This window comes from Squalius cephalus, assembly GCF_949319135.1.
Source record: "Squalius cephalus genome assembly, chromosome: 2".
Classification (NCBI taxonomy): domain Eukaryota; kingdom Metazoa; phylum Chordata; class Actinopteri; order Cypriniformes; family Leuciscidae; genus Squalius; species Squalius cephalus.
In genome coordinates, this window is record NC_137123.1 from 55,677,686 (window position 1) to 55,699,878 (window position 22,193).

The 22,193-nt window shown below is 35.9% G+C and overlaps 2 protein-coding genes across 2 annotated transcripts in view; both read right to left on the bottom strand.

Moving 5' to 3' along the window:
• Positions 1-10,338, bottom strand: part of knstrn (kinetochore localized astrin (SPAG5) binding protein) — a 170,267-nt gene extending 159,929 nt beyond the window's left edge. The window contains exon 1 of the mRNA XM_079896846.1: positions 10,328-10,338. The gene's annotated coding sequence lies outside the window, so the exon portion shown is untranslated. The remainder of the gene's footprint in view (positions 1-10,327) is intronic.
• Positions 10,339-11,096: 758 nt separating this feature from the next.
• On the bottom strand, positions 11,097-18,840 carry atp1b1b (ATPase Na+/K+ transporting subunit beta 1b). The gene is made up of 6 exons (XM_079896803.1): positions 18,561-18,840; positions 16,629-16,757; positions 14,215-14,370; positions 13,785-13,969; positions 13,023-13,106; positions 11,097-12,921 (listed from the first exon to the last, which is right to left on the bottom strand). The coding sequence occupies exons 1-6, from the start codon at positions 18,652-18,654 to the stop codon at positions 12,661-12,663; spliced, it is 909 nt and encodes a 302-aa protein (XP_079752929.1). The 5' UTR covers positions 18,655-18,840; the 3' UTR covers positions 11,097-12,660.
• Positions 18,841-22,193: the final 3,353 nt, after the last annotated feature.

The following is a 22,193-nucleotide window of genomic DNA, read 5'->3' on the forward strand; positions in this document are numbered from 1 at the left end:
TAAACCCGTAAGCATTCCTCTAGGAAACCTCGCACACGACTGCTTTACGATGGAAAGATCAAGTCCTGACCAATACCTGGAATCTTGCTTTAGGCAGGCTGTTAATCTGGGTTTACCCACTAATGCTCTTTCTTGGATCCAATGTTAAGAAGCTGTCAGATAGTTGAAGAGAGACGTCTATCTATCTATCTATCCATCTATCTATCTATCTATCTATCTATCTATCTATCTATCTATAGTTTTCATAACATAAGACGGTATGCATTACAGAACAAGAACAATTGTTTTCTCTATTTAAAATTTTTTTTTTTTTACATATTGTGAAAACATAAATATCTAATCATTATGGTAAAATTAAGACATGCAATAAACAGTCACACGGCACTATGGTTTCACAAAGCTGTTAATTTATTTATCTCAGCCAGATCATTTTCTAAATTATGCCAACTTTAATCTAATTTTAATTTTGTTATATGTAGTTTGGTGAGGTCCATAATCGCTCAACATTGAACTGTCCAATTAAATCGAACTAATTTGATTGTTTCAGACTGTTAATGTCTCAGAAAGTAAATCTGTGTCATAGCTACTATCTGTCTTGTTGAATGTTGTGATTATCATTATTTCAGATCTTTACTCATTAGTGAAACTGTCTGATTTGTCGTGACCCCCAGTGTGATTTTTGCTGCTTATTAAAGACAGTCATTCTCAGACAACGCTTTGAGAGGAGATAAACCACCATCAATCAGATTATGTTTAATCTTTTGAAGTCAGACTTCAAACAAGTGTTGCAGAGCAGATGCTAGTCTCTAATCACTCTCAGATGATAATGAAGTAATTCCATTGGAGAAATCAATATGAAAAGAACTGTGTAATACAACATTTGTACAATTAGACATTTTTCTTATTTCAGTAAAATGTTGATTGCTATAATTTGATGAGGTCTTAATATCATTTTAAAATCATTTTAATTTTTAATTTAATATTGTTCAAAACATCACTTTGATTTTTTAGTCAGGTATATTTCGTTCCAACTTGGTCTGCTAATCGGTCCAGTAGTTCATATTTTAATGAATTAGAAATAATTACAAATATTTTTCTCTAATGGTACACCCACTGAAATTAAAATCCATACAAAAAAAGAAGTTAACACTTTATTTGAAGGTGACGTACGTTACTACATGTACTTACTATAGTAATAACATAAAATTATGCATAATTACAAGTAACTAACCCTATAAACCAAACCATAACTGCAACTCGTATATGTAGTTAATACTCAGTACTTATTTGAGTAAGTACAATGTAACTACGTCACCTTAAAGGGGGGGTGAAACACTCAGTTTCAGTCAATCTCATGTTAATCTTGAGTACCTATAGAGTAGTATTCTTGCATCCTTCATATCTCCAAAAAGTCTTTAGTTTTATTATATTTATAAAAGAAAAATAGGCTGTACCGAGTCTTTCCGGAAAAAAACGAGCGGCTGGAGGCGTGTCGTGTGGGCGGAGCGCCGATAGCTAACAACACACTGGCATTTGAAGCAGTTTTACTCACCGCCTGCGGTTCCAACGCACGACCGTGAACCTTTATCGTTGGGACTGCTCCATCCTTAAGCATTAGACGATCTGCAAATCCGGCGTCGAACTGGGCCTTGTTTCTAAAACCTATGCAGCGCTGCTGATGATTTCCTGTTGAAGCGCGTTGATGTGCGCGGTCTCGCTCTCCTCTAGTCGACGTGTGCGCGGGCGCGCTTTTCCGAGAGAAATGCTCATATAAGGAGTTCCACTCTCGTCTACGTCATTAGATCCACGATCGAAAAAAAAACAGCCGAGACTTGTACCAACCCGGAAGTAAGATTTTCGGCACAGAAATTCTCCGCTATTCGTCCAAAATATTTTTTTTAAACTTTGGCCATGTTTAGCATGAGAATCCATCTCTTTAACACTGTAAACAACTCTGAATACATTAAACACCATTGTACCCCCCCTTTAAAATAAAGTGTAACCAAAAACGGATAAAAATCCCAAGTGTTTAGATTTACCAGATGTGTATTTCAGATTTGCAACATTAGGGATTTTCCTCATGAGAACGACATATGAGAAAAGAAGGAATCAGTACATGTTCCATTTTCATGTCCTGTTTAGTCCAGTTAAGGTTGTTGGTTTGCAGATGACTGCTATAAAACAAAGCTGTTGAGAATGCTAACATCAAACGTCTCCAGAGATGGGATCTTGTTTACTGGTGATTGTTGTCCTGATCTAATTGCTGTGTGGTTATAATTGTTTCAGTCCCCTGACTCCCTACCTAAGTTATTTCCTTTATAATTACTGAATACCTCCTTACAATTGTAAAAATAACAGCTGTAAAAAATCATTTAAATTTGTAATTATTAAAAATTATAATACAACTAAATGCTAAATGCTCAAATCTTGTTGAGCCAATGAAGTCTGAGATTCATGTATCTTTTAATTCTAAATGACCGATATATCACATGCAAAAGTTTGGGGTCGTTACGATTTTTTTCTTTGTTTTGAATGTTAAGTCTCTTCTGCTCACCAAGGCTGCATTCATTTGATCAAAAATACAGTACAAACAGTAATATTGTGAAATATTATCACAATTTAAAATAACTGTTTTCTGTTTTAATATTTTCAAATGAAATTTGTGTGAATGAAAAGTCACATGATCCTTCAGAAATCATTCTAATATGCTCATGAAACATTTATCAATGTTAAAAACAGTTGTGCTGCTTAATATTATGGTAAAAACTGATTCTTTTTTTAACCAAAGGATTATTTGATGAATTTGAACGGTCAAAAGAACAGCATTTATCTGAAATTAAAATATTGTAACATTATAAATGAATTTACTGTCACTTTTGATCAATTTAATCTGGCTTTACTGAATAAAAGTATTGTTTAATTTTAAAATAAATCTTACTGACCATAAATATTTGAACTATATTTATATGTATATATGACATATGTATATATGTCATCGGTGCATACACACACACTATAGGACAGAATGTACTCAAGATGTTATGAATTCCACAAGTCTGTGGAAATGATCCATGTTGTCCAGCATATATTTGAGAACATAAAATTGTAATAACAATAATAAAATCCTAAAACTTTCTGTTGATTTCCAGGTGCAATAAAAATACTTTTGGGCTCCGCTACAACAGCACAAACACGAATATAGATAATAACATATATCTATATCTAGATATAATATAACATGGGCGCCCCCTGCTGGTCTATAGGCCGAACTCACCAGCCAACAATATATGTATTGTCCTACATAAGCAGCTATAGGCCAAAATTACCAAGTCACGGTCCACTTTTGCACTCCTAATTTTAAGACCTTTGTGTTCTTTGCCCTCCTCATATGCATAAGGAACACAGGCTCAAATGAATTACATTACTGTGAAATACTGTTGTGATGTAAAGCAAAGTCTTACTTAGGAGATATAAAACATTGCTCAGTTTTGCTTAAACTAAATCCAGACTTTTCATCCGTCTCTCATGGGGACTGTTCACTTCTGTATGGCAAGCCGATTTAACTTTTATTCATTTCCAGGATATGAACTGTTGATATCAAGAATTACATTTTTGATATCAACAATTACATTTTTGATATCAACAATTGAATTCTTGATATCAAAAATTTAATTGTTGATATCAAAAATGTAATTCTTGATATCAACAATTTAATTGTTGATATCTGTAATTATATTTTCACTAGTGAAATGTCACCATAGGCTGCCATTCAAAATCAATTGTTGATATCAAGAATTGATTTCTTACTAGTAGAAATATAATTTTTGATATCAATAATTACATTGTTACTAGTAAAAATGCGAATTACTGATATCAATAATTCAATTGTCACTAGTTGAAATGTCTATTCTTGATATCAACAACTGAATTGCTACTCTCTCTAGGTCGTCCTCAGACGAGCCTTCCATCGTTGCCTCCAGTCATCCCGATTCTCCATGCATCTGGCCAGTTCGTTGGTGCTCTGGGCTCCTGCATCCCTCTTGAGTATGTCCACGTATGTTAGCGTGGGACGTCCTCTTGACCGATGGCCATGTCTTGGTTCCCATAGCACCAGCTTGCTGGCTGGCAGCTCTCGATGCTTTCGGCAATGTCCTGCAAGTCTCGTTCTCCTCACAGCAATCTTGTTGCTCACTCTTGGTACTCCCTCATACAGGATTTTGTTGGTTACATGCGCACTCTTGCTGATGTTAACTACTAGTAAAAATTTTCATTTTTGATATCTGAAAATGTATTTCTGAAATCAATATTATTTCAGATATCTAAAATGGCTTTCTTACTAGTAACAATCACATTCATGATATCAGAAATTAACATTGTCACTAGTGAAAATTGAATTATTGATATCAAAAATTAACATTGTTAGTAGCAATTCAATTGTTGATATCAAGAATAGACATATAGTGACGATTTAATTCTTGATATCAAAAATAAAGGTTTTTACTAGTAAGAATTGTATTTCTGATATGTGAAATTGGAATTTCAACAAGAAATCAATTCTTGATATCAACAATGGATTTTGAATGGCAGCCTATGGTGACATTTCACTAGTGAAAATACAATTACATATATCAAGAATTATAATTTTAACTAGTGAAAATTTATTGTGGATATCAAGAAGTAGCATTGTTACTAGTGGAAATGTAATTTCTGATATCAAAAATAGCCATTGTTAGTAGAAATCTAATTCCTGATATCAGTAACTATCGTTTTAAGAAAAGCCCCTGTCGTCGCCTCCTCTAACCCATCACTACGTCTCATCATAAACACGTCATGAATATGCAGTTGCCAGTTTCTGAGTGATGAACAGCGCTGGTCTCCGTCACGCTATGTGAATGTCAATCTGTATTGACATTTCTCATTTGCCTGATTGTGCTGTAGTTCTTATAAATAACCCGCCTTAATGCGTGTGTGCTTGCAGGAGCAGAACAGCTATTTTAGGGTTCCTCTGTCATTGTTCTGACTTTGCAGAATTTTATTGAACCGATGAGGCAAAGAGAGCAAACTTGTCTAATTTTAGGACCATATGTCCACTCTTTAGAATGAGGCCATGCAGATGACATAGCCTATGGTGTTATATGGCACACACACACACACACACAAAAAACAAAAACCCAATGCTCTGGCTACACGCATGTGAGAAAGACTCAAATCAGGATGCATGGCATGTGTGAATTATTATATATGCCATCACTGCATTGGAAGAGATGACTCATGCTCCCATGAATCATGATGATGTACGCATGCTTTTTCAATTTAGTGGTGATTTCTCTGAGGAGGAAAGGGAGACAGCGCCTCCTCAAAAATCATACAACAAAATGCATACATTTTATAAGACTGTGATTTAAAAGTCTGCTGTATCATATTGGATACGCAAATTTCTAAGGCTTCTGAATTATCAACATGATCAAAACTTTGCTGAAAAACCTGAACATGCCTTCTGTCATCAAATTGATACTTTAAACTGTTTTAGCAAGTAAAAGGGCTTTTAATATAATAGTAAAAAATATCCACCTTCAGGTTGTGACAGGTTTCCTGTGAAATCAGATTTTTTAAAAATTGTTTGTTAAATTTCAGGATGAACACTTACTGGACTGAAGCAACTTAGGTTTAGGTTTTGTAGAAAAATCATGCTAAAATGTAAGTATCAAATATGATAAATCATGCTTGTGAGGAACGTTTATTTATCTATCAATCGTCATTGCATTGCATTATATGTTTTGCTCCACACAATAAAAACTACAGAGCTTTTTGATCAGAAAACAAAGCATTTATATTTCATCTTACCAAGACATATGATTGGGAGAGATGGAGTAACAATGGATATTTATTTGCATAAATATATAAATATATATATATATATATATATATATGAAGAGTTCAGATGCAAAAGCCTCTAAGAGCCATCTGAAATTTTCTTCTAGATTAATGATCATTTTTATCAAGCTCGTATATTTAAGTTCAGTAATTTCATTTAAATGGCAATGAAAATGACCTATTAGATCTCATTTAAGTAAAATTACTGAACTTACATATACAAGCTTGATAAAAATGATCATTCTAGAAGAAAATTTCAGATGGCAACTCTTCATATATTTGTCAGGCGTTAAAGGGTTAATATGGTTGCTTGATAGAATATGGTAAACAGTGTTTCCTTTGCTTTCCACTAGCAATGGGGAAAAGAGCGTGGACTTTTGCAGCTGTGTGTTAGTGTCTGTGTCTAAAAGATTAAGACTTCCATGCTTCATCGATCTTTTGGCCTGTTCTCTTTGCATGGGGTAACTTGTATCTTTAGAAAGGCACTGTTTGTTCCTTTTTTGGTTTCAGACTGAGTTTCAATGATATTCGTCCCTCCGTGAAAGCTGCTGATAAAGTTCTGCCACGATCAGCATCTGTTTAGCTTTAAAACAAATGTCATCAAAATCCCCGCTGATTCGGATTACAGCACGAGACGGGGAGGGGAGGTGTGTGTGTGTGTGTGTGTGTGTGTGTGTGAAGATGATGTCACACCTCTCACACGTGGCTTTACAGTTGGTGTGACTTCAGTCATATCAAGCAGAAAGGAAAACAGCTTATGTTTATGAAAGTAAACAAACAGGACAAAAATAAAAGGAAATAATAACTCAATGAACAAAGTAATCTATTTGTAAATATTGTCCTCAGACGTTTGCCATATGTGGCAAAACCTGACTGGGAATGTCCTCAGTTGGAAAAACGAATCATGCATAAAACAAATACAGTTTTATTTTATTCTTAGTCTGTGATATGTCCTCATTTAGATGAGTTAAATGTGTTTGTAAATATTTAGCTGTAGTTTGTCCTCATAAATCTGACAAAACATATTACAAATTTGGACAATTGAAGTCTATGGTATGCCCTTATTTAGTTCGCAAAGTAAATTTGTGTGCGTGCGTGCATGTGTGTGTGTGTGTGTGCTGAGGACAAAAGGCAGGAACATAAGAGCATGCCTGAGCGTGGAGAAACTAAAGGGCATTTGAAGGTAACAGTTCCAGTTAAGTTGTAACCCAAGATGGATTATATTCATGATGTAAGCACTAGACCTTCCCAGAAAAGTCGAGGTTTTATAAATAGCACAGGTGCATGCTCAGCATGCTTTATACAACTGCCTGTATATTTCATACTCTATTAATGCTCTTGTTCAGTGCTGACACGCGTGAAAGGGAACAACACTCTGCCCAGGCTCATTTTATTGGGCTGTTTAAGAGCAGAGTCAAGCCATGGGTGCTATTGATTTGTTTTGCCAGAAGTGAATGGCCCAGTTAACACATCAAAAGCTAAAACATCTTTACCAAAGCAGAAGAAGATACAAGATCTTTTATTTGTTCAAATCGACAGTACAGCATGCATTTGTAGCACTGTTTGCTGAGACTGTTCACCTCCACAGCTGCTAACACACACACACACACACACACATAGGAAATTACCCTTCCTGCTTAGTCAAGCTTAATATCATATTCCACCTACAGAATGATTCAAGATGACCTCTCTGTGGTCTATGTATTCATTGTTGTTATGTTATGTTATAACTGATAATATCTGAATAATTTAATAGACTTAATGCAACAAAAGCAGTGTCAATTCTCAGTGTTGCCTTAAGGGAAAATAAAATTGCTATTTTTTTTTTTTTTTTTCTGTATTAATCTTAAAATCGGAATGGTTTCTTACCACAAAGATAATGATCTCATGTGTCTTTAATGTGATTAGGTCATCATGACTGTTTAACCCTCTATTGCGCAGTGTGTCCTCTGGGTAACAAACCAATTTCATGCACTGTGTAAACACATGTTGCATATAAATTGTCAATAAAATGTGTTAATGAAAGAATTACTTTGTATAAACCAGTAAAAAGCTTGCTGGCGATCATGTAGAAATCTTTTTCTGGCGTGGCACATCATTAGAGAAAAGTATTTTTGTTGGTTTTTCTTTTGATGATTCACATTTGTTAGTGGGTAAACTTTTTTGTAAAGGGAATTAAATGTAACTAGAGTGTAACTGTAAATTTTGATTTTGATTTTGTTTAAATAGATAAAAAAGGGAGGAGAGGAGAAGAGTGAATGGAGGGGGTCATTTCCATTATAGAGATGATGGTCAGATTTGACCAGACAGATTCCACCTGTGTGTGTCAGGCTTTAAAGGGTTAATATGGTTGCTTGATAGGTAAAGGTAAACAGTGTTTCATTTGCCTTCAACTAACAATGGGGAAAAGGTAGAGCGTGGACTTTTGCAGCTGTGTGTTAGTGTCTGTGTCTAAAAGTTGAATTACTTTCATGATTCATCGATCCTTTGGCCTGTTCTCTTTGCATGGGGTAACTTGCGAAGTAACTTTTGTCGATCACACAATAGATCTTATTGAGAGTAGTGCTATGATGGACATGAAAGTGATGCTGTGATGGATAGACTTCCGTGTTTTCAATGGCATCCGCTGTATAAATCTCCTATCACTTATAATTTTCCACAGCTCATTTTGTCTGGAGTTTTTTGTCTACTGAAATGACTTGGAAAGACATTTTTGCAGTGTTTCGTCAACAGAACAATCCAAAAACACTAAACAACAGTGCAACCCACTGAAGAGATGTACGTCTATCCCTCACAGCCTCGCTTTCATTCCCGTTAAAAATCAAAGATCGTGCTGCTGTGAATAAGGTCTATGAGTGAAGAGATCACAGTGTACTATATGCACAGTATGCATGCCAGGCTATATACTGCAGCAATATTAGCATGGGAGTGTGCTATACCAAAGGGTGATGAAGTGTGTGAGAGAAAAAAAAAAGAAAAAAAAAAGGTGCACCTGGTTCTTATTCAGCCTTAAAACCTCTGTCATAAATCAACAATTGCATCTCTCATAGAAATGGTTCCCTATGGACATGTTGTGGTGACGCAGGCAGGTTTATGGGTGCCTTCAGATTGGCTCCCACCAAGGTTATTTTCGTAAACTGAAACTAAGACTAAAACCATTGGTCAAAAAACATTTTCGTAAACTAAAAAAAAAATGAATAAAAATGAAGTTAATTCGGCCAGCGCACATACCTGTATTTATTTCCTGTTTTCGGGCGAAGTCCATAGTAGTCGATTGTCGAGTTCACGCGCGTGATCATAGGTAGCTAAGCAACAGTGGAGAACTCGACAATCGACTACTGTGGACTTCGACCGAAAACAGGAAATAAATACAGGTATGAGCGCTGGCCGAATTAACTTAATTTTTATTCATATCTTTCACATCTACTGCAGTCAGATTCACCCGTGTTCACTCTGAAGGAATCACTCACATTGGCTGTGCACTTGTGACACATCAAGGATGTTAAGAGGCTAAAAGCAGGTTTAAAACTTGCCCCATTTAAGTCAACAGGGTGCAAATCTTAAAAAGAGGATAACACGGTGTAGGCAACACCGATTTTTGTCGTTGTTCTCTGTACTGACAGCACTCCAAATTTACAAAAAAATGTTAAAATTGACCAGAGTTCTCCTTTAACTGCTACTTTCTCCCAGCTGTCATCTTTGTTGTATGTTTGTTTTAATATTGAGAGGAAATTGCACCGCACTTATTTACTCATCTAACCGTTGCCCTCATCAGCATGGACGGCTTCGTTATCAACAGTATATCGCTGCGTATTTTCTTAAAGGTATTTTCAACTTATTTTTACTTCTAAGTGAAGAACAACAACAAAAAACTTTGCCGTGAGTAGATTGGTGCTTTAAATCATGTTCAGTCTCTTGTACTAGTTGCTTCTGGCTGCAGTTCACTTAACGGCCACCGGTGTCGCTAATAACAAAGGTTTCTGAATTCTGTACTGTAGTGACTAATCATTGGTAAACTTTTATTTGATCAACTCTTTAATGCAAAATCATGGGACACCAAATGGTACCTGACCTTATTTGTGGAAAGGGTGGATAAGGATACAAAAAACTTCTTTTGGCCTCTAAAGTCCAAGGTTAAGCACATAGGAGGACATGCAACATTGTTATTTTCCCTAGCAGTGATGATCAAAATAATATCAGGACACACTGTTCACAAAGTAGGCTACATAGACAAGATCTGCGGGTTATCTCAGTTAGATTGCTGTCTTATTTGGCAAAGTGATTCAAAAACTCCATGATGCAAATATCATGTGCGTTATTTTGAAATACTACTTTCGTATTTCATTTGCCAATACAGTGCCGCTTTGATCAGCAACATGAAAAGCGTTTTATTAATGCAAGATTCATGATAGAAGCATTATTTCTGGCATGCTAGATTACCAAAAAAAAAAAAAAAAAAAAGCGTTTTAATTATGCTTATGAATCAACTGACAGATGTTTGTGGTGATGATTATGCTGTCCATGATAAATGAAAAGCACTTTGCAACTCTTGAAAGCTGTTCTTTTAATTTGTATTAAGTTACAATGCATATTCCCTCTTCCTGTCTTCTCTCTCACACACAAACACATATTCTGAAGCAAGTATTTTTACTCACTGCGAGACTCATGTTGACATCACACACCTGAAGATATCAGGTGGCTCTGCTTGGCACACACAGATCCTCTTGGGCGAAAAAGCACATTTTTAATTCATCAAGGCCTCATTAGTTAATCACCATCAAAGACCAGCCAATGATATGGTGACAGAGCAGGTGGAATTGCTTCCAACACCTAAAATTCAGGGGTGTGACTGTGTTCAGTTACATTTGGATTTGCTCCTGCTCTTTTCCGAGACTCACAATCATCCTGTGAAAATATCTTGTTGTGGAAAGACTAATTTAATATATATATATATATATATATATAGTCTTTCCACAACAAGACATTTTCACAGGATGATTGTGAGTCTTACAAATATATATATATATATATATATATATATATATATATATATATATATATATATATATATATATATATATATATATATATATACACACAGTGTACATATACACTGTATATATATATATATATATATATATATATATATATATATATATATATATATATATATACATACATACACATATACATATACACTGTATATATATATACACACTGGTGACTCTTTGTTATTTATTAACAGCAAGTAATATATATTTTTACATTTATTCTTGACAAAATATAAATAATTATAAAGGTCAATGTCTTAAGATTGAATTTTCCCCCCTCTGTTTTGTTATAAATATCTTAGACAATAATAATATCATAGACAATGATTTCTTTTTATCAGAAGGTATACAAAATCATCAAATGTCTTGATGTGGAAAGACTTATTTTACATATTGTAATCATATCCAAATGTGAGAAGAAAAGTACATTTTGAATATATGTTATAATACCTTATAAGATGTAGAGAATAAAAAAAGAGCACAAGTTTAGAGTCTCATCTTTATTTGGGTTAGTCTTTTCCAGTTTAGTTTCAAACATGAGAGCTTGTGGGACTCGTGAAATTTGACATTTCGGATGTTTGACACTGATTGCGCACACCTACAAAACATCCCGATGGACAGGGTATTGCATTACTTCTGATAGAATCTAAAATAACTTTAATGGCTTTGGCATCATTAACATTCATGACGAGTTTCTGCAGAACATGAGCATGTGCAAGAACAGAATATTTAAGGTCACCACTTAATAAATAGTGAAATTTAAAACATTCGACCTCACCGTGTGACGTCTTCAAAAATGAGAAGCACGACAAGGCAAGGAAGAAAACATAAAGTCGTTAAAAAAACAAAAAAAAACAAAAAAAAAATCAAAGCTAGGGTCCCTCCACACGTGAATGACACCATTAAACCAAAGGTAACATCTACATTCAGTGAAAATGAATCATCAAAGAGAAGTACAATCTTCCCCCTACATTGTAGTGATTTTAGGGGAAAAAAGGTTCATTACCCACCTATAATACACCTAAAAGATGCAAAGATAGAACATCAATACCCCCGAAAGGCAATGTTAAGAGGCCAGTGTATTTCCATTAAGTAACTATACATATATATGTGGATATATACATATATGTAGGCACGTTTGACAAATGAAGCTGAATCACACACATGGCGTGGCTTGAAACAACCTACATATGCGACTACTGTGCACTTTCTAAATATAGGGAAATCACACAAGGCAGCGATACAATACAAGAGGGACAAAACAGTGCTGGCTACATCGGTAGAGGAAATGTAATTTACAATAAAACAACATGTCCCTTTGATCGTGGACAGTTCTCATTCGGTAGTAGAATAAATTTTCTATGCTATGGCTAATCCTCCAGGCTTTTACGTTCTAACCCTAGACTGAAAGCGGGAAGCTTGAAGTAAAGAGTACAGACAATGTTAGGTCCCACATGTGTAAGATGGTGTGTTGTTTTAGACTAGCGTTTTTAAATATTCTTTTAATCGCTTTTTTGTATTTTTTTTTTTTGTTTTGTTAATTAATCTCTCCTAAACTAAAAGGAGGCCGCTTTCTGACATGAGACACTTGTACATTCAAAAAAACATCCCCTCGGTTAAACAGTTGTGGAAGACCGGTGAGAAACTTCTCTCTGGTGCCTTTGTATCTCAAGTCAGAAGAGGGGCCTTAGTTTGCCTTAAAATAGGGAGAGAGAGGAGGTACTCTGTTCAGAGGTCATGATTTGTGGACACCGAGTTTAATATCGAATCGTCCCTGGTAGCGATCCTTTTCGCTGGTATAAATGTTATCCCCGTACACTTTGCACTCCACGCGGATGTCCGTGTTCAAGGTGATGTTGACGAACTGGATGGCCACCAGGGGCTGCAGGTAGTGAGGGTGCAGGATTTTCCCGTAGTAGGGGTAATACTGAAGGGGGAAGCCTTCTCCGATACCGTAGTACTTCACCTCGCCGAGCTTACCTGCATCCTCGTCTTTCTGCAGGGCAAGAGAATACATGCCGTCGTCGGTTAGCAACATTTTGACCGCTTTCCAGAGGAAACACATGTGTTCGGTGCAGTGGCCAAAGGATCGCTCACCTTGTTTGTGCAGTGGATAGGAATCACATTGGACTGGACTTTGTAATGCGCCTCCTCTGGAATGGTTTCATTTGACGTCGGTGTCTAAAAGAAAAAAACACCTTTTTTTTATAATAAAAATGATCTGACTTTTATATCTTACATGCGACATGCTTCTCTGCAATGATGAATTTTATGAATGAAATGATCAATAAATGAATAATGCTAACACTTTACAATAAGGTTTCATTAGTTAACATTAGGAAACAACTTTAGTTAACATGAACAATATATCTCTACTGCATTTATTAATCTTAGTTGATGTTAATTTCAACATTTACTAATACATTATTCAAATCAAACGTTGTATTAGTTAATTAACATTAGTTAATGCACTGTGAACTAACATGAACAAACAATGAACAGCTGGATTTTTTTTAAACAAAGATGAATAAATACTGAAACAAAATATAGCTTACTGTTATAGTTAAAGGAAAATAATTGCACATAAAGTAATTTGTAAGAAGAATATCAAACAAATACTATATATATATATAGTAAGTAATACTCATAAAGTAACTACATCAAATAAAACAGGTCAGTTGATATCTAATCATGCATAATAATATGTAAATGTTTTTTTAAAAGCATAATACTGTAAACTCAAAATATTGCTAATATATTATAAAAATGAACCTTTAGTCAATTCATTTGGAGGCAAAAAGTATTCCAAAACAAGATCTTGCAAACATTGTGTGACATTGTTGCATGTTTTTAACAAACCTTCGGTCTGAAGTTCACAACCCTGTTGAGCTTGACAATGAAGCAGGGCTTCCCTTCTGAGAATCCAAAATCACGATCTTCCATGCCCGAGCAGGGTCCTAGCCAAGCCCTCGAAAACTGGCATGCCTTCCTGACACCAATGTCACTGTCGAAATCAGCTCTGTTCTTGTAAGTCTGCGGTTGATCTGTGAAAACAGAAAGACATGCACTGTATAATTCTTATATAAGGCTACATATGTCATTGTACATGTAAAAGATTTCCGGGTACATGTTAATTGAAAATGTAAGCTAAAGCTTAACAACAGTGTGTGGTATAATTCATAATATGTATTTTGCTTTTTGTAGGCCAATGAAAAAAACGATCCTGCCGAGAGAACATCCATGTGCATTTGCGACTCAAGTAACCGAAGAAAAATGTGTAATCTGATACCTCCACAGTCCTCAAACTTCATTTGGTCCCGCTGCTTTTCGAGGTCATAGGGTGCTAGGAAATCTTTCATGACTTTGGTGTATTTCAGGTATGTCTCCACATCATCCAAAGAGAAGATCAGCTCAGCCTTGTCTGAACGCGGGAAGTGACTGAGCCCTGTGCACAGATAAATGAACAAAAATACATGAAATTCAGACATATTTACATTCATTTTGGAGGAGACATATTTGTCAGACAGTACATCCTTTGAATCTTCTCTCATTTGACTAGCTTTGTCTACCCTTTTTGAACCCTGTCAGTCCTGAATTCTTTGGAGTATCAGCATTTATTACTGGCAATTCTGAGGAATTCGGTAAATCTTTTGATCAATTTCTCAGAATACTTTCCCATCTAGCAATCTCTAACAGCTGTTGAACCTCCCCAAAATGTTAAATGATTCACACAAGAATTTAGCTGCGTCTGAAGTCAGATACTAAGTAGATACTACATTTGGATTTTTATTGATTTTGCAACCTTTAAAAAAGTATGTTATATATTATGAATATGGGTAGAATGAATGAAATTCGGACGTACTACATCCGCCATGTTGTTACTGTCACGTGACCTACCAGCGTCAGTTCACTTCCATTCATAAATCCTCTCCCGTGGCCTCATGGGATAGTAAAGTGTCCATCGAAATGCGCACTTCAGAATCTCGGTGGAAGTAGTAGGTCATGCGGTTACTTTCCGCACTTTTACTTTTTATTCGGACGTACTACTCTTTTGCCGTACTGTTTTTCGCATACTATAGGGAAGTATTTGATTTCTTGTTTGACAAATACCTTTACATTAATTGGGCCAATCTGAAATTTCATGACTGTCCATCTAATAATATCACATTTAAGGATACAATTCAGTTTACAAATACATAAATGCATTTTCTTTTTTGATGGAATAAGCAAAATGATGCTGCATTATTCAATACTTTATAATTCTTAAAATGAACCTTTTTATCGACATGAAATTATGCAGGAAATATTATCAATAGTTAAAGACTGGTGATATTCAGGAGCATCTGGCAAATGGACCAAGCCTTTATGGAGCATCTGTTAACTGAACAATAACTGATAACTGAAGTGGTTTTGCATTTTAAACCCAATCAGAATACATCTTTTGTTACAGAATCAAATGGGAAAAGGAAGCATTTTCTGAAAACAGTTTTCAAAGCTCGAATGCCCCTAGCAATGTCTTGTTATAAATAAATCATATATTAGATTTAGATCCTTCCCTTGATCAGTCATGCAAAGTGTGTGTTATCTGAAAGGTGTCTGTTGTAGTTCTCAGTCTGTTTCCCCTTAACCTCTCATGCCTTCTGTTTTACCAAGAAAGCATGTAAAATGCTGTGACGTAAAACGAACAGATTATCAATTCCCAAGTGCCCATCATAGCCCTTGATCTGTTCTCTGAACCCACCAAATGTTGTCAGATTGATCCAAGCCTTCAAGCCTCACTTTAAACAGGAACTGTGACAGCAAAAGGAACAACGTGTCCCAAACTTCATCAACTAAGGGAACCAGAATCACACTTTATATCCAGATTTTCAAAATCTATGAACTTCAAATTTTAAACTCATTAAACTTTCATGCAGGCTAATGAAAACAAAACTATATTTTTTTGTGGTTGTTAAAAAATTCTCTACCAGGAAAATTAACCTTTTTTTTTTCTGGGCTGTAACTAAAACAAATGTAAATTATAAATAAAAAATTGGACTGAACTAAATCTGTTAAAAAATCACTTAAAGGGATCAGTTCACCCAAAAATGAAAATTCTGCCATCATTTACTCACCCACAAGTTGTTCCAAACCTGAATGCATTTCTTTCTTCTGCTGAACACAAAAGAAGATATATTTGAAGAATGTTGGTAACCAAACAGTTGATGGACCCCATTGACTTCTATAGTATTTGTTTTTCCATTCTATGAAAGTCAATGGTGACCATCAACTGTTTGGTTACCAACATTCTTCAAATATATCTTCTTTTGTGTTCAGCAGAAGAAAGAAATTCTTTCAGGTTTGGAACAACTTGAGGGTGAGTAAATGATTTTTCACAATTTTCATTTTTGGGCGAACTATCAATTTAAAACTTATTGGAATAGAAAATACTTTGACATATGGAAGAGAAAAAAACATATCTTTTAATAAAATCTAATAAATGTAATAAATTGATGAAGGTCATTATTTTATAATGAAAAGTGTCATATTTTGATGTTTAGCCAAAGTATTATTCTTTTTGTTTGTAATTTTCGACTTTTTATTTCATTTGGCCCCCTTGCAGTTCCATCATGAACCCCTAGGGCTTCACAAACCCTTTTATAATACTTCAGCTTCAGCTTAAAATCAAAAAAATATATATATAAAGGTTGGGACAGCGTTTACCTGGAGGAGCTACTCTGTCCTGCCAGGTGGGTTTGTAATCGTTCAGGGTGAGGAGGAGAACCTGGATGGTTCCGATAAAGATCCCGGCCAGACAGCCATAAAAGATGAGATAGAAGAGGAAGATTTTTGCTGTGAAGAGAGAGATAGATGAGAACATATTTCAGCATGCGGATGAGAGCGAGACATTTTGAGTGGCGAGTTTTTGTTTTTTTTTAATCATTTTATATTTTATATTTTATATTAATCGACGCTTGAAAATTCCAATGCAATAAAGCAAGTGTCCAATTCCAAAAATGTTTACTAGCTAAAGTCATTATTACTAGAACTTACTTATACATATACAACCTATATTTACCAAATTCATACATTAATGAAAGATTATTATTAAAAATGACTGATCCCAGGAAACTCACTGATGCTACATTAAACAGGCGAAACTGCTGACACCATACCAGCAATACAAATGTCCTCAGTCTGTCGCCAGAAAATATAGAGGTGCCAGCATGACAGGATGAGTAATCTCAATGTCTCAAGCATCAACAATGTGTAGGGGCATCGCAGTCCAGTGAAACCAGTAGGGTCATATCTTAAGTTCTTCCCAGACCAGTCAAACCAGTCTGTCCACTTTTATCCCAAAAGAATTCACTGACAGCCTGTTCAGATCATGCAGATTTGAATCAGACCCAATGATTAGACTGTATAAATCATTACAGTGCTAAACTCAATTTCAATTGCTCATGCGCAGTTAAGCAAGGGCAAAAGGTCTGTTTGGTTTCCAGTGGTGCATAAAGCAATGTCAGAGGGTCACCTGGACTAAAGCTCAGCGAATGTCAACGTACTAGATGATGTAACGGCCATCAGAAATCCTGGGAGATACACTGACATCTACAAGGTAATTATGCATTGCTTTGCTAAAGCACGACTCATTCTGGGCATCCATCTCTAGGAGCTTCTCACACCTAATAGCTCAAGCATGGATTTTATGTCCACACACAACTGGCTAGACACATTCAAGGTATTTTGAGATGGAATTAAATTAACTGGAAGGCAGATTCATTTACTTGCCAAGACGGCGGTGTTAACTTTAGACATTAGGTAAACCACATTTGTAAAACTGAAGCCATGGAGTCTATCAATTAAAAACTGTTGCTGCCTCAAATACATGACGTCAATATTCAGTGCAACCTTAGATGAATCAGTCAGACCCCAAATACTAGGCCTTTCACCTTGAGTCACCTTGAACAATGATGCATTTTTAACCCCTTGTATGTGAATCACATTAATAATGACAAGTGTGCTAATTAAATGACACGCTGATTGATATCATGGCAAGCGCAGAGAAGAAACAACCAGCTTTTATACAAATACAAGCCTTTAGCCTTCTCGTTATTTGTTTGATTATTTATTTTTGAGGAGGAAAATAATATTATTAGATTTCATCGTAGCATTAAGCAGCAAAAATCGAACTGGTAAAAAATCTGATGCTGTCCTTTGCTGACCTTTTGCTCCTCCATCAGCGTCGAATGCATGCACAGCATTCATTATATATTCATGCATCTTTCTATTTATGTACAAAAACGAAAAACACATCAAACCTGTCTAAAGACCGCAGGGTCTCAACGAAACAGGTGGGAGACCAAAAAAAAAAAAAAAAAAACACCAACAAATGAACATACCTGTTCAAGAATGATTTGAACTCTGAAAATACACCCGTTAACACGGCAAATCGTGCGTTGAGTCCGTATATAGATATATGACAGTCCGTGAGACATTTGCTGCAAAGTCAAATCAAACAGGTTGCATCGTGACCACCAGACTGGCAGTCTATCTGTACCTGCTGTTATAGAAACGGCGATGACAGGCATCACAGCGCTGTCCGACGTGCTGAAATACAGCGATACTGGCGATATTAGATCTATAGGTTATACTTACACCAACTAGAACCAGTGCGCCCCAGAAATTCCTTCTTCTCCGAATTCCATACAAAGCTCTTCCATCCTCCTTCATCTTTATTTTGAGAAGGCATTGTGTACTGTAAGGTTGTGTTTGTCTCCTTGAGCAGAGAATTCCCTCGTGTTACCTTTCTTGCCTTCTTTGCTAAACTACACCCCTTTCCCGGAGCACTATGCCCACCGTGACATGGAGCCGTACCCGGCTCTCTCCAAGGTGCCCCGCGTAATATATCCAGCGGAGCGCTCAGGTCCCGCCCACAGTCGCCGAGAACAAATCACAAACAGAATCTCCAATGACGTAACATGGTCGTGCCGCTCACGAAATTGGGGAGGGAATCACTTTACAATAGGGCTGCGTAACGAGACGTAAAAGCCGCTGTAAGAACAGGACAGGTTGAAAGGGAGTGATGTAAAAACGCATGACGCAAGATTCAAGAATTGGGGAAACGGCTCAAGAATGCCCAACGGCGTTTTTTTTTTTAAGGATGCTGATCCGGCTGTTATTTTTAGACAGTATACCTACATGCAGATGGATGAACATATGCCCGTGTGCCTTAAAATGTTTGTCATAAAAAAATGGTTCCTTCTCTGTCTATTAAACTTTCTGTCACTTCTTTGATAATTCATTTAAAAATGGAACAAAAAGTGCAACTAAACTATCAGTGCAGGCTGTCACCTAAACACCACTTTGATGCTGCCTTAAGGCAGTAATTAGTTTTCAAATTTATAACAGGTTAAATTATTTGGGATGAGTAATAAAAAACAGCCAATTAAACAGCAGTCAGAACAAATACAAGAAAAAGTGCAACTTCATATGCAGAAAAAAAGAAAAAAGATTTCCCCATCCCCCATTTTCCTCATGGAATTTAACAAATTTTAAGGAGAGGAAAATTGACTAAGCGATATTTTTAAGCTACCATAGAAGCACATTTGAACTTCACTGACCGTCACAATGAGCTGCTTTGTAAGAAAGGTCAGGCTCTTGCTTCCATTGAAGCACAAGATGCTCTTTCATTCTGAAATCATGCTGGAGAACAAACTCTTCTTTATGGCATTTGAGTGCTGTGCTAATATTAAAGCAATAGAGAGACTTCACTTAAACTTTTACTTAAACTATAATGCTGATAACACGTGACAGAACATATGAACTCTGACCAAGATTATAGAATGAAATGTAAAGAGCTTGTGTGAGTGAGTTGTGTGAATACTATATGTTTACTATGAGGAACCACATCACAAAAATACCATATAAACACATGCACATGCGGGAGCGGAGGAATATGAAATGTAGGATGATTTGAAAAGATAAGAAAATTGGAAGGAAGTTTCTAGATGTGAAGTGACAATGATTAACACACCCCTTTGCATATGTATGAGAGCATAGAGGTGCATGAAGAGCTACCACCCACACACACACATGCACCCTTGAACAAGCACTGAACCACCTTGGAACAGTGTTTACATGTATACAGAGAGTAGACTGAATCACAAATAGAGCACACAAAAGAGGCAAAGCTGTCAATGTCAAAAATGTCAAAAACAGATTTTTCAAGATCACATTTGTCAAACTCAAGGTGAGTTCATAAGGAGACACTACGCACATTAATTCTCTGTCAGACCACATTATATGCATTTATGGCTGATTTTCCTGAACACGCACAGATACAGATTTCGTTCTCTCTAAAGTGTAACACATTGGCAGATTTACAGTTAATCCCAACATTTTAAAGCCACATTTTAAATGTGAATTGTCAATTTGGACTCCACTATGTATAGACAAGTATGTCTAAATGAATTTTATGATGATGAATATCCTGAACATTTATTTTGTTCAGTGCAGCACATTACTAAATTCAGAGTGGATGTTAAGTGGATTACACTATTACGCTGGACATTTGAAATCATTTTAATAATCTACATGCTTTTTCATGTTTGACAAATGAGCATAATGGTTGGTCTATTGCATTATAACCTCACTGCTCTTCATCTAGTATGGATTCTACCAGCAATGTAGGCCTGACATTGATCTACTTTACTCATATTATGGAAAAAGTTCATTAAAAATGGAAATACTAATGGAAAAAAGGTCTGGCGTCCTCACAAAGAGTTGTAGATCAGAAGATAAGACATCGCCACAGCAAACACAGACTTCCTCTGCTGATGTTCCAGGTGATATCAACTTACTCAGCAAAGAAATGTGAAGCTTAATATGGAAACTGTAGTGTAGACTTTTACAAAATAGAGGTTCTTTTTGGGCATCACTGGTTCCTTGAAGAACTTTTAACATCCATGGAACCACTAAAGGTACTTTTATAAAGGTACTTTTTCCCACATTAACCCTTAACAGAGGCTACATGCACAACAGGATACACACTCTTTAATCTCTTGTAGGAGGCATGAGAATTTCTCCTGCAATTCTGTTATCATTATCATAGTTGAGTCTGTTTGGAGTATGTGGGTCACATGACTTGATTCAAATTTTCTGTGCTCGTTTTGTCAGTTTGACCTAAAGCCTATAGTGCTGGACATTCTGTAGAAATTGTGCAAATGTTAATATTCACATAAAACATGATATTACTTTGCTTAGGCCCGGTTTCACAGACAGGGCTTAGATTAAGCCTTAGCTCAATTTAGGGCATTTAAGTAGGTTTTTAAATGTGCCTTAGAAAAAAAACTTTACTAGTGTGCATCTTGAGACAAAACAATGGCACTGATATATTTTAGGATATGTCAGCGCAAGTTGCTTTCAGTTGAAACAGCTCAAACATGCATTTTAGTCTGGGACTATAGCTTAAGCCTTGTCTGTGAAACTGGGGGTAAATTAACTACATCTTTGCATTTTTAACTATTTTCTTGCAGGGTTTCACACAGCTCATTTTATTGTCGAAGGGGTGTCCAACTCCAACCCTGCTCCCGGAGGGCTACCAGACTGCAGAGTTGAGCTTTAACCCTGATCAAACACCTGAAAAATCTAGCAAAGTCTTCAGGATTACTTAGAAAATTATGTTATATCATAATTGACATTATATGATGGATTATGGATGGATCTAAACCCTACAGGACAGTGGGCCTCAAGGGCTAGAGTTTCCCACACCTGGGGTTGAAGACGAGACAGTTCAGCAGTTTAAAAATGTGTATACATTAATTTAAAGACACTTAGACATGTCATACATGCAGTATATTTTGCCATTCAAATTTTTTTTGCATCAAATAAATATAGAAATATTGATGACTTTGGCTTTTTTTATACCAAGGGCAACGTATCCTAGAGATACAAATCCAAACTATATCAAATATTTCAAAAAATTCCTTTGGATATGTTTTACGTAAATCCAGATGATATAAAAAGTGAAATTAAATTAAATGAAGTGACATTAAATTTTCCCACTCTTGCCTGTTTAAGGGTTAAGAAAAAAATGGTTCTTTTAAGATCTGTTCACTGACAGGTTAGTTGGGGAACTGAAATAGTTCTTCTACACTCTTAAAGCTTCCAAAAGGGTAGTTTTTGCATTGATTAAGAACCGTTTCTGGTTCCCCAAAGAACCTTTCAGTGATCAGTTCGGAAAAAGAACCATGTTTTTCTTGGTGTGACGAACATTTTAATAATCTAAAG

What these genes read in the sequence shown, in the direction of transcription:
- atp1b1b (XM_079896803.1), bottom strand. Translation starts at nt 18,654, where the DNA reads ATGCCTTCTCAAAATAAAGATGAAGGAGGATGGAAGAGCTTTGTATGG. An exon ending in GCGCACTGGTTCTAGTTGGT is followed by an intron (nt 16,758 to 18,560) that starts GTAAGTATAACC and finishes CTCTCTTCACAG; the next exon opens with CAAAAATCTTCCTCTTCTAT. An exon ending in CTATCCACTGCACAAACAAG is followed by an intron (nt 12,922 to 13,022) that starts GTGAGCGATCCT and finishes CTTGCCCTGCAG; the next exon opens with AAAGACGAGGATGCAGGTAA.